The sequence below is a fragment of the Grus americana genome, chromosome 16 (assembly GCF_028858705.1).
Source record: "Grus americana isolate bGruAme1 chromosome 16, bGruAme1.mat, whole genome shotgun sequence".
NCBI lineage: Eukaryota > Metazoa > Chordata > Aves > Gruiformes > Gruidae > Grus > Grus americana.
Window position 1 is genome coordinate 10433273 of NC_072867.1, and position 12709 is coordinate 10445981.

The 12709-nt window shown below is 42.8% G+C and overlaps 1 protein-coding gene across 1 annotated transcript in view; it reads left to right on the forward strand.

Annotated features, from left to right (window-relative positions):
* Nucleotides 1-12709, forward strand: part of GALNT9 (polypeptide N-acetylgalactosaminyltransferase 9) — a 158203-nt gene that overhangs the window by 74430 nt on the left and 71064 nt on the right. Inside the window, exon 6 of the mRNA XM_054844821.1 lies at nt 4334-4451. Coding sequence (XP_054700796.1) covers nt 4334-4451 — 118 coding nt within the window. The remainder of the gene's footprint in view (nt 1-4333; nt 4452-12709) is intronic.

Here is a 12709-nt window from a genome sequence, read left to right on the forward strand (position 1 = left end):
TCGTGACTCAGACCTACAGCAAGCGGCTTTCATGTCGGGCCAACGTGTCCTCTGTTTGTGGTACCCCACCCCATAGCAGGCACTGCCCTCTTCCATCCGGTGCCTCTCCTCCCTCGTAGCCACCCGCGCTGTACCTGCGGCAGCAGCAGGCGAGGAGGGAGGGAGCGTTTACCACCACGAAGTGCTGCTCTCTGCTTCCTCCCTTTCCCCAGGGTATTACCCAGAGTAACGTCTCTCTCATATCTCCTTTGCTCCAGCCACGCCATCAGGTAATTTCCGCAAATTGACTGTGCTGTATCTTTCTCCAGTGCAGAATCAATACTATTCTGTGCTGCTTTTTAAGGTTTTAGCTGCAAAAGCCATTTTGCTGTGTTTCCCACATTATCCTTTGAGTGCTGCTGTTGATTACAATTAATGCTTATAACATCCTCAGTTGTGTCAAAGAATATTCCACAGATCAATTAAGTTTCCCAACACCTTTGAGATGTTGGTAAAAAATAGTACACCTCTAATTGCTGTTTTGTGATACCTTCCTTCTAAAAATGTCACTGTTTTACTAGAAAGTTCATGACTTAAGGAAAATGGTGCTTTTATATAAAGCAGGTGTGGTTTAGGTTAATGTATTTTATTCTGAAGCTGTGAAGTGCTAAGGGCGTGCACCTTCTCATTTGCTGCCCCTTGGCTAGTGAGCAGTGTTTGAGATGTGCAAACACAGTTGCTTTTGCTCATATATCCACGTCTGACTTTCAAGGGAAGTCTTTGCTGCGCCGTACCAAAAGTGGTAGATATACTGGAGTTTTTCAGGTACTGAAAAGACCCAGTGATGACAGCCAAGCGAGGGTCTCATGTGTTTGGGGGGGCAGGTTTTTTTAAAAGTGTTTGCAATATGTTAATATAACCCTGTAGTCCAGTATAAAATTATCTTACTATATGATTAAAGCACTTTTAGAAGTGAATCTTAGGCTTTCAAGCTGCTGAAGCAGTTCTCAGACTTTTACCCAGTATTATTATATGTGCTTCACAGATGGAGAAACAGAGGCAGAGGGAGGTGACTCACTGAAGAGCAGATGAATGACAGGGCTGGGAATAGAGTCAGGGTCCCCCGGCTCGCAGCACTGTTACCAGCTCACTGGGCTGTGCAATCGCATTACACTTAGTTTACAGTTGGGTCAGTCAAAGCACAGGGAAGTTAAGGGCCTGGGCTTGATGAGGACTGAGTGCCCAAAACTCTGGTTGAAGCTGATGGAATTGTTGAACATGCAGTATGCAGAAAATTCAACATTGTGCATCGTAGGCAAGTTCTTCCATCGCGTCAGGATGTCGCCAGTGCAGAGCCACAGGCTTCTCAGATCAGCTTCTGGGGTTGCGCCCATGGTGCTGAGCAGAAGAGCAGTGGCTGCAGGCAGCTAAATTCAGGTAGAGAAAGGCACTGACAGTGGCAGGTTTTGACTGGCTTCTCTGAAAAGCTGGATGTGGTTCCTTCTGCCATTGCACTGCTATATTTGGTTGTTCCTGAAAACTTTTTTTTTTTCTTAATAAGCCATGAAGGCTTGTGGAGTCTGTATTTGAATATATCTAATGAGAAGAAATAAAACCTAGAAGAGAGAGAGGGAGTTTCTAAGGCAGACCTCAGTGGCATTCCTCTGTGAGGATTATGTAGTTGCATCTAAAATGTATTTCCCACCCCCGTTCAATTAACAAGTCAGTGTTTTAATGGACAGAGCCGACAGCTGCAAAAATCCATCCCCCAGAGAGAGAGATTCCAGCACCTGAGACCAGTCTGCAAAGACTAGAGGTACCATTCCTCGATAGGAAGGAAGGAGAAATGTCCTCATGGGAGCATCCTACCACTGTAAGGAGCTGCCTCCAGAGGATTTTTTGGAGGGGCTGGAAAGAGAATGAGTCTAAGCCCAAACTAGCAGCTCAGTTTTGCAAAGCAGTGATGCTCTAGCCTTCATCCAATGAAGCCTGTGTTTAGCTTTAAATACATAAAAAGGGAAGTGAAGACAGTGGCTTGTGTTTCTTCTCCCCACCTCCTTCCCTTTTTTATCATGGTTAATGCTTAAGAAATACCTAAACATTCCCTCAAAGGCTTATTTTATTTCAGAGCTACTGAATTCCCTTTCCTTGGCCATGTCCTTCTTTTATTTCAGTTTCTAGATCAAATTTATTCCTCGGTAGCCTAAAAATGTGGTTTTCAGTGATACAGGATGTGACAGTGGGATGTATGTAGGATATGTCTGGTCCTCTGTGCAGGAGAGCTCTAAGCATTTTTAGGCAGGTCTGTCTTGAGGCATGGCTCTAGGAACTATATGCAGGAAGATGTATTTTACCAAGTAACTTGAATTTATAAATACCATCTATCTTGCAAAGATCCTGGGGTATAAGTATATGAATCAACAGAAGATGGACATGTCCAGCCAGGAGTACCCAGGACCATGCAAGGTTTTCGTAGAGCTCTGAGACCACTTCTAACTAGAGACTGATTCAACAGAAAGTCTTCACAAACAGCAGCACCAAACAGCGAAGTGCTGGAATTTCTTGCACGCACAAAAGGGGGACTGTGGGGCGTGGGAGAGGTCTAAGCCCTGAGGGTGAGGGAGGTGACCCTGCTGCACTTTGTTTGTAGGGTTTGTGGTATCTGGCCTCAGTTTCCTCCAGCCTTTGTGACTGAATGGGTGCAGAGATCTGGCTGAGAGCCCCACTTCAGTCCAAAGTCATTTGTTGAAAGCCAGATGTTTGCCTTGTAAACGCCATTGAATCTTGTCCCCCCAGCTCATGATCCAGGGAATGCATCTCACTCTGTAAGAGTGGAACGTGAGAGTTAATCAAGCTATTTCAACTTCTTTGTCAGAAATGGTGCCGATCAAATGTGTTTCTATCAACAGCTGCCTTTTTCAATTATGCAGAGAAAACATGAGAGGGATAGTGTGCACTGACTGCAGTATAGGCTTGTAATGATCTGAGAGGTTGCAATGGCTTTCAAACAGAAAAAGAGCAAGGGAGGGATGCTGAAGCGGTACCAGTAATGTGAGTGCTACAGCAGAGTCCATTACAGATCAGTAACAGCAGCGCTTCAGCAAATGAACCTTTTCAAGGGTACCAAATATTTCCTGCCACAGGTTGGACTGTGTTCTGCAATGTTGGCATATGCATTAGGCCCAGGAGCAAAGAATTATTTTATCTAACTGTATCTTGGCTGTCTGTTTGAAGCCTTTTTAACCTCCTGCTGTAGGAACGGTGAACTGCTGATGAGAAAAAGGACCTGATGTGATAACACTGTTCCAGCAGCCACCTGCTGCTACCGGTGGGATCCACCAATACATGGGTAAAAAATGTGTTCATTTTCCCAGCCAGGGCAGTTTTTCACATGTCTATGGAACTACCTCATGAATATGTTTCTTAGATGTCATGGGCAAATACCTCGTGAATAGCTTTTTGTACAAGTTAAGGAAACATGCAGGTATCTGGGACAAGAGCGACTTCATACTGACAGTATAATATTAGTCCATTACAAAGGTGACTTCCTAAAATAGGTTTTAGACCTTTTCCATCATCTTTGTTTCTATATGGCATTTTCAAGGTGTACATACATAAGCTTGGGCCATAGAGCATTCTCTATTCTATTAGAAAATAGAAAATTGGCATAAACTAGAATTTTCCTGTCTTTTTTACAATAGCACTGTTAGGAATGATGTTGTATCTGCCAGATGGTCCAAAATTGCCTCCCTTTCAATGGAAGAGGGAGCACAGCTCATTCTTCTAGGTCAGCTCCAAAAGTGTTCAGTTTCTCAAATGATTTTGTAGCTTCCCTGATTCAGCAGTGTGGTCTGTCGGGATCCCACTAAAATGGGGGAGGCTGTCAATGTGCACTTAATTTTAATATGTGGGTAAGGGGACTCATTTCTGACAAAGCTTATGGGGGGGGGGTTGTGTGTATTAATCTTCAAATAAAGTGTTGTCTAGTTCTTGTGCTACTCTGTATGGTGGTGAACTTCAGCTCCAGCACAGAGGTTATGTCTATAAAACAGAGGAAAACCAGCCTGATGCTTCACTTACATGCATGGAGTACTTGACTTCACATCTTGTGTCTGTCTCACAGACAGCTAGTCCAAGTCTGTCCGGCAGTGTGCTAGTTATTTGAGTCGCTCTGGTCCCACAAGGTCCTCCGACCATTGGGGGATCAAGTGCAACGTGATTGCACACTAATAGATAAATTTAAAATGTAAATTTGAAGACTAAGAACTATTTTGTCTGTTTAAATTTGTTACGAGGTAGGTTCTGTAGTAGCTAATAACTGACTTAATTTTTTTGCTTTAATTTCTCTATGCAGGACACCAGCCATGATTGGATGCTCATTTGTAGTGGACCGAGAGTATTTTGGTGAGATTGGCTTGCTTGACCCTGGCATGGAGGTCTATGGAGGAGAAAACATTGAATTAGGCATGAGGGTGAGTAACAAAGAAGAGACTTTGTGCCATGTCCATTTGCAAAGAAAGACGGGGAGCCTGTGGCCCAACAGAATTGCTGTCTGACTGATAGGCTATTACGCTGAAGTAATTGATATTGCAACACTATCTGGAACTGACAGTCCCAGTAAATGAACGTTCCTGGCCTTACTGGCCTTGAGAGAACTGATAAAAGTCAGAGATACGGTTTATTCGTTCATTCTGTCAGCGTCTGAACGCAATGAGACAGGTTTTCCCTTTTCCCAGTAGCTCTGCTTGTGCAAACAGCTACACTAACAGCCTTCATGTGCTCGGTGTGCCTAGGTGGTGGTGTCTGCTTGTGGTCTAGCAGATGCAGTACCAACAGAAAACTAAGGCCACGCTGGTAGAAGTCAGTCGTAATGTTCTACTTACCAGGCGTGATGCATGCTGTGGTATTTTAAAACTTCAAAGGTCCTCTTAATAGAATAAGGACTACAGGGTCCAGGTATTCGATCCTGTTGGACAGGTCAGTGCAAAGTGTGGACAGATGACTGGAACAGCATCAGGCTACCCTATGCTTCTGGATCTATAGGAGGTTTGATACTTGTGATCCTTTGCCCTTGTTTTCAAGGTGGTGCTTGCCAGCAAGTCCTTCTGAAGTCCAAGGAACATGTCTTTGCTTAGCACTTGAAAATTAGGCCACTTAATGTTGCATGAACACAGTCTCCTCATTATAAAGCTGACTGTTTAATTATTTTCCCCTTACTCTTTATTCCCTGCTTCATAGTAACATGTCCCTGGTGCATGTAATGTGCTCATTAAAGCATATATTCTGCTCGTGGTGAAACACTGAACATCACATTAGTCCATTCCTTATCTGACTCTCTTTTTCTAAAATGGCTACAAACTCCTTCACACCAGTGGGCTGAGGAAGAAGGTCATTGCAGAAAGAGTTTATTTTCACATATGGGTGTGTATTTATTATTCCAGCATCGCAAGAGGGATAGGGTTTGTAATGGGACTGTGTGAATATACTGCTTATACTTTAAGGTTCAGAATTCACATAGGGGACAGAAAAACTGCTACCACAAATCATCCAATTTTCCTTAAGAGGGTCAGGCTATTACCAGGATTGTGTGAGCTTTCCTTTATCATTGTGCAGGGCTTTGAGCTGTTTGAAACTTTTTCCACATGGCTGCTCGCAGAATAGATTGAACACTCCGGCAAAACTCTGGCGTAGCTGATGAATAAGCCTCCTAAGAAATCTGAAAGCTGTCGCTCTTCCTTAGACGAGAAGAACTTGCTGAGTACGATTAGGGCTCCTGGTAAACAGAGGCAAAGGTTTTAATAGGATTATGAAATGGCACTTGCTTGAAGAGATGAGGATTTGAAGTGAGCGAGGACAGGTTTTCAGGGGTAGGAAACCTGTTCAAGTCTGCAGAAACGTAGGATCTAGAAACCAGCTCTCATTCTTTGGGTTGGGGGTTTGTTGGGGATTTTTTTGGTTTGGTTTTTTTTTTGCCCTATAAAGAATAATTAACCCTACTGTTCAAAAAAGGTTTCATGAAAGTACGGGAGTATGAGTGAGTTCATTCTGAAATAAGCTGTATGTCCATAGCACGGATCTGTTGCTCTACGTTTTCAGCCTGGCTCTAGCACAGTAAGTATTATACAGTGTCTGCCTCCTAATTTGCAAGTCCTATGCGTGATCCCCTCCTGCGTGTCTTTCAGAGCTGTCAGAAACTAGCAGCATGAAAATGCACAGGAACCTTCTCCCTTCTCCCTAGGATATTTATAAAATCACTGTGAATTTACAAAGTTGGGGGTTTTTTTTAACTCGAAATTGCAAAACATCATGCCTTTCCCAAGGCCTGGTGCACTGACCCACGCAGGGATCTTTGGCATATCCCCTACACCTGCACCGAGGGATGCTGTTGCCCGTGTGTGACTCTGCTGGTGTGCAGCAATGAAAGACAGGAAAGGGAAGGAATAAATGAATGAAAGAGTAAAGAGCAAGAAATAATATAATAAGAAATAATAAAGTGGTGGCAAAGTAGTGGCACGCGTTTGGCTGAAAACAGTCCCTATTTAAAATAGCTGTAACAATAATCCTTTAAACTTTTTTGCAAACTATTATCATGTTACTGCTAAAAGGGAAAGGGATTAGGCTCGGAGTGTCTGAATGAGATTACATTGCATCTAATGAACCTTCATTTAAATTGTTTTAATAAAGTGAAATAGGAAAAGTCAGTGAAACTAATGAGCTGATTTGGGATAACACTGTTTGATAACCCAGCTAATCCCCCTTAAATCTATTGTTTATTAAAAAATCATCATCTTGGGTATTCCAGTATTGGCTTTTCCCTTTTCTAAATTCCATAGATGGAAATATTTAAATAATTAACCTAAGCGATTTTCTGTATTGAGTAAGCAGTGCATAAACTGGCTGGGGCTACCACTGGGGCTATTGAAAATATTAAGGCTCTGCAGCTAGTTTTTAAACTCGTATTATTTTTTGTGTAAACTTCATACTGGTTAGAGCTGTGGCACTCCCCTAATGGGGTAGCTTTGCAGTGAAGCCAATGTCTGTTTGCCAAGGTAGGGAGATTCTGGTTTGGTTGAGAAAAAACACCAGCTGTTCTGGGAAATAAAAGGGAGATGGACATGATTGCGGGCTTGTGATAGTAAGGAAATAGATGGGCACTTATGTAATGTCATCTTGTACTATATTTTTCAAAGATGACAGTTTCACCGCAAGATGGATAAGTACAGCACTGAATTCTGTTATGGACAAAGGGTGCTATTCTCTTAGTGTTCACCAAGCAGCTACTGAAGCTGATGGGAATTGTCTGTGAGCACCTAAAAGCTGATTTTGGCCAGGAATTTACAAAGTCAAATCGTGGCTGACTCCTGCGTGGATGAGGAGCCCTTCACAAGCACAGGCAACGTGGCTTGTTAGCTGCAGTCAGGCAAGCACCACGCCACTGCTCTGCCTCCTCATATCCACGTGGATCCAGTGAGCGGTAGGTAGCCCTGCTTTCATTTCAGCTGTGGTTCAGCTGTCCTCTTCCCACCCTGGAGGCAGAGACAAAGAAAAACAATGGTACTCTCTCCTGAAGCAAAGCTGTGGGTGTGTCTGTGGCTGAAGAAGACACCCTAAACTCAGGGTGTATCGTGTTCATCTTTGCTGCTCCCGGACATCAAATGGTCTCTCTGACCTGTAGTACAGCGAGATCTCCCAACAGTAAGAGAAATTCAAGCAGTGCTTGAATGTAGAGGGAGACAGGGATCCCTTTAAGTGAGGGTCCCAAATTATGACCCTGTAAGAAACTGCGTGGTTTGCAAGCGCCATCTAAGTTCCCTTCCTGGTGGGAGCTACAGACACACTTAATTATTTAGAAAGGGATCATATAAACATTAAAAGCCTGGTTTATGATTTGACCTAATAGAAGCAGTTTATGATGCATCTTTTTATAGCGAGTCATTCATCATTGTACTAAGGATCTCTCTCTTCCTCCGGTGCTCCAGTGATAAGGTGAATGAATTGCTCTCCTTTTTATTTTGTACCCATCAACTGTAATGGTGAGTGGGAAGAGATCAAGCATTTATTTTAAGGGATGCCCTAGTACAAATTAAATCCTGCTTCCCCCATTAAGAATCCAAACAAATTAAATAAAAAATAGGTTGTCACATTGACAACTGGAAGCAAAACTTTTTCTCTTTTATGGCCAGTATTTATATTCTCTCTCTATATATGGCCATACTACTTCTTTTTCAATAGCACTGTAATATACCTCAAAGGAGGGAATCTGTATCACTTGATGGATTCTTAGAGGCGCTAACTCAAAGATTTGGAAAAAAACGCCAAACACTCACCCAGCCCCTCAAACTAATGACTTACCCAATTTGAGATAGCTTAAAAAAACGTACTGCTTAGGAGGTCCTGGCCAAGAGAAATCAATTAGACATGTCCCTAGGTACCAGTGTGACAAATTAACTCTGTGGTGGATTCAAGCGATGGCTTAGCTCTCCAGCAGAGCTTAGCTGGATGCTCAGGTTTTGGTTGGGACCTCAGCTCGTACAGGTGTGTCACAGGTCACTCTGGCCAGTTTTGGCAGCTGGCAACGGCATGGTTCTGGGAACACGTGGTTCATCAGGATTGAAAAGAATTGCCTGAAACCAGGATAAAACCTCCGATCATTTGCGCTCTCTGCTCTTGTGATGACTTCGCTAATGGTGGCCAAGCTGCCTCGCTGAAATCAAGCGTGGGTTATGTATGTAGAAATGCAGTCCCACCTCGGGGCTCTGCAGAAAGACTGTGTGTGCTGTAAAAAAATCATGATGCAGATTCACTGAAATCTCTTTACAAGGAAATAAAACTCGTTACCTAACAGACTTTCATACACGAGCAAATCATTATACTTTCTAAACTTACGCTATATGGTCCAGCTTTACCTTCTTTAAAAACAGATGAACTACATTTTCTTTGAACAGAAATGCTAATGGTAGATTGTTGAGTAGTGAATTCTTGACCTGATTTTATTACCTTCAGCTAAGGAGATTTAGATTCCTTTGAGCAGTCAGTGTTTTAAACGCAGATTCTAGGCTGGTATGCTGTAATAAAAATGCCACAAGGTTTATGTATGGCAAACTTTAATTCTGAATTCTGGACAATGCTTTTTACCCTGCATGATTCATGAGGCCAGACCCCTAGTCTTAGAGCTAAGTAGGAACCCCATTCTGGAGAGTTTCTCAAAATTTCAGGGTTTTTTCCCCACATGCTGTGGTAAAATACAAGTGAAAATTGTACAAAAATACAGGTTAATCAAAATGTCTTATTGCGGTAAATCCAAAAATACTTCATTTTTATTTTGACCTTTCCCAAGCTGTAATTTTTAGCATAAATTAATTCAGTTTCAAATGAAAAGTTTTTTTTAAAAAAGCCTTTCAGTTTGAAGACATTTAATCACTTAAATGATGTTAACAAAAATTCACAATTGCTGGCATCTGAAAATGTAGTACGCTCTGTCCTTAGACATGTCTATTCACAGTGGATTGTGATAAATCAGCATTTTCAACATGAAGTTAAATGCTATTAAAATGTTTCTGACCAATTCTACACTGAACTCTGCACTGCCTAAGCAAAATCCTAATAAGTGATGTAATCTACCGTTACTGGAAGTTATTCTGTTGCATAGGTTGCAAAGATCTCCGTGATAAATTTCCTGGGCTTCACCCTCCAGATTAGCCATGTAAGTAAAGGTGTCCTCTTTTCCATCTCCAGTTTAATTTAACATTTTTATAGGCATCTCCTAAGGTAAAAGAATGTTAAGCTTGTAAAGTCAAGCGTTAAGAAATCATGAAAGGATTGAATTCATGGTGCCTGGATTACATTAATTTGCAACTCCTTTCCCCCTTCAAAATAGGGATTGAAATAGTCTGTTCCGTGGTGATGTGCATATATGATGAGCCAGGTCCTCTGCCTGTCTGAATGTTCAGCATCTCTTAATTCCAGTGGAGTTTCATTGATTCAAACAGGATGAGATTAGGCTTGACATTTGTATGAAGCAGTAATGCATTCTGTCTGGAAAAAGAGACAGACTTAGTTGTAAGTGGAGACGCTCATGCAGGCATTAACTCCCAGGCTGCTGAACCCTGGAGTGTCCAAAGTCACCACGAGTCACCGCTGCCCCCCTTGCAAAGTGCGCAACTGCCCGTCCCAAGGGGCTACGCGGGGCGATAATTGCATTAACGGCTTGGAGAAAGCTGTTAGCAGCCCTGGTTACTCTGGTGCTGGCTCCGTGGCTGTATCCTCCCACTAACCGGTGCCCGTGCCTCCGTGCAGCGAACCAAAGAGATGCAGTGCTGTCAGCAAACAAGAAAACCATGAAAAAGCAGATGAAGAGGGCAGGCTGAATTCCAGCGTGACAACCAGAGCCTGGTGCCAGATTTCAAATGGCTGACATCAACCACGTTTCAAACCAGAGGATTTTCCATGTAAATGGTCTTCCCACACAAGAAAGAGAGGAATGTGAAAACAGTGTAAAGCAAAGCCAAACAGCTAAAAGATGGCCCTTGGCTCATTCCAACTAAGTTAGAGTACTTGGGGTTTTCACCTACCTGATCGTTTATATAATTTTAATTGTATTCTAAATGGCATGCACGATCTTGTTTCTGGGGAGATAATCCAACTCCCTACCTGTCTGCAATTTTTTTGAACCACAGTGTGCTTTTTTTTCTTTTTTTTTTCTTTTTATTAAATTGAAGATAACTGTAACCTTGAATGGAAAACAATGTTTTCATCAGAACATAGCACAATGGTGCTCTAGCATGAAATTGCCAGCAAACTACAGGACTAGAGCTTGTGAATACCGTTAAAAACACTCTCTAAAGTGGGAGCATTGGAAATAGCTCAGAAAAGAGCATCTGGCCATTTGGCTTCAATATCACATCATGCTCCATCGAGTGTAACATTTTATGTTACAAACTCTTTCATGTACTAGGACATTATAAAAGCACAAAGCTGGAAATTCAGAAAGAGATCAACAGCAAAAGAACTGAGGGAAGAAAATGCTTCTTTAGTCTTTGCTGCCTTCTTCTCAGCCACTTCCTTGCAGGTTTAATCTAAATCTAACACAGGTTCCTCTGCAGTGGCAAGTGTGAACTGAATGAGAGAGAGAGAGGAAGACTGCAGAGGAGTATGCTAATTGTGTTGAGATTGAAATAGGTTTCGCTTGCCTAATGATGTGACTGAACCCAAAGCCTAGAGATGAGCTACAGCTGGTCAGAAACTTTCTGGTACAACATATTTTCTATTGCAAAATAACAACTCGTCCAAAACTTCAAATGTTCTGTAGAACTCTACATTTTGATGCTGATTACTGAACGCCTGGCTTGGGCTGTCGTGTACCCAGAGGTGCCCAGCTGTCAGTCCTTAGCTGCGTGCCCAGTACACCTAGCAAAAGGTTTCTTTGAGTTTTTTGGAACCATTTTGAATCTCTTTCAGAACTCTTAAAAAATACATATATATTAGTGCTGTGGAAAACAGTCTTTCCACTCAAAAAATTAAATGCAAAAGTGTTTCAGGATACCAGCTGTTCCCAGAGCAGGGAGATGCTCATTTTCCAATTGACCTTTTGATGAGCTGCCCAGGTGGCTCTTGTTTTTCTGGGGACGAGAGGTTTAATCTGACCCTCTGGGAAGCACAGAGGGCTCTTAGGATGGCAGGAATCCTTTCAGCCTGAGCTTCTGCAGTTGGAGCAAAGCCTTGGTTTGGGCTAGCATCCTGTGTGGAGGTCCCTGACCCAGATCAGCAGCCCAGGTGAGTCCTGGGGTGTGAGACCCACAGCCCAAACTGCTCTCCTTGGCTCTGGCCAGGGCTCCTGTGTGTGACTGTGTTGCTGGGAGGGTTTTCCCAGGCGCTGTTCTCCAGGCAAACCATCTCACTTGGGAGAATGTACTTCAGCCTTAGAGGTGAGCTGTCAGATTTATAGGATTCTCCAGTCCCGAGTGCAGCATCTGGAGATGGGATTGTAGGCACTGAAATGTATAAATTATCATTTGTCGCCGAGGTGTTACCCTTGTTGGAAAATTCAAGTCACCGTTATTTATGACGTTAAAGACAGGCAAATAAATCCCTGCCGCTGGGGAGCGGAAGCATTCCTGTCACGTGAGCGTGAGGAAAACAGAGCTGGTCTTTGAGCTGTGGGTTTGGAGGTGGAGAGTGCTGTGGGGTTTTGGGTTGTTTGGTTTTAATTCTGCCTGGAAAACTCGGGGGGGTAATAGGACATTTTTTTACTGTATCTTTTGCAGTCTGCTAAAGAAATGCCTGACTGACTAATAATTATCCTTGCAATAGTGTTGCCTAAATAAAGCAAAGCATGTCGAGCTGACTTGTGTGACAGATACGTCTGAGCTGAGGAGCAGGGAAGGAATAATGCATGTACCTGTGTTGTTGAATAAAGGTTTGCTTCTTGGTGCCAAAAAGTTATATCGTTATCTGCACTGTGTGTAACACATGAGAAATTTTTAATGCAAATATTGGTTTCAATGGCCTGTGTAGTGTAAGGGGAATATTCCTAACAGCGAAGCCCCTGGACGGAGTGGCTGTGTTCTAGAGCAGGTCAAGCACTTGACTGGGGAATATTTGCCAGCTGCATGATCTTGAGGAGTCTGTTTCCTCCCTTTCCTCTTCAGTTTGCCCATCTGCAAATGGTAGTGATAATATTCACTGTATCGCAGGCAAAACAGTACAGGGAATGGTAAAATTGTCATCTCTG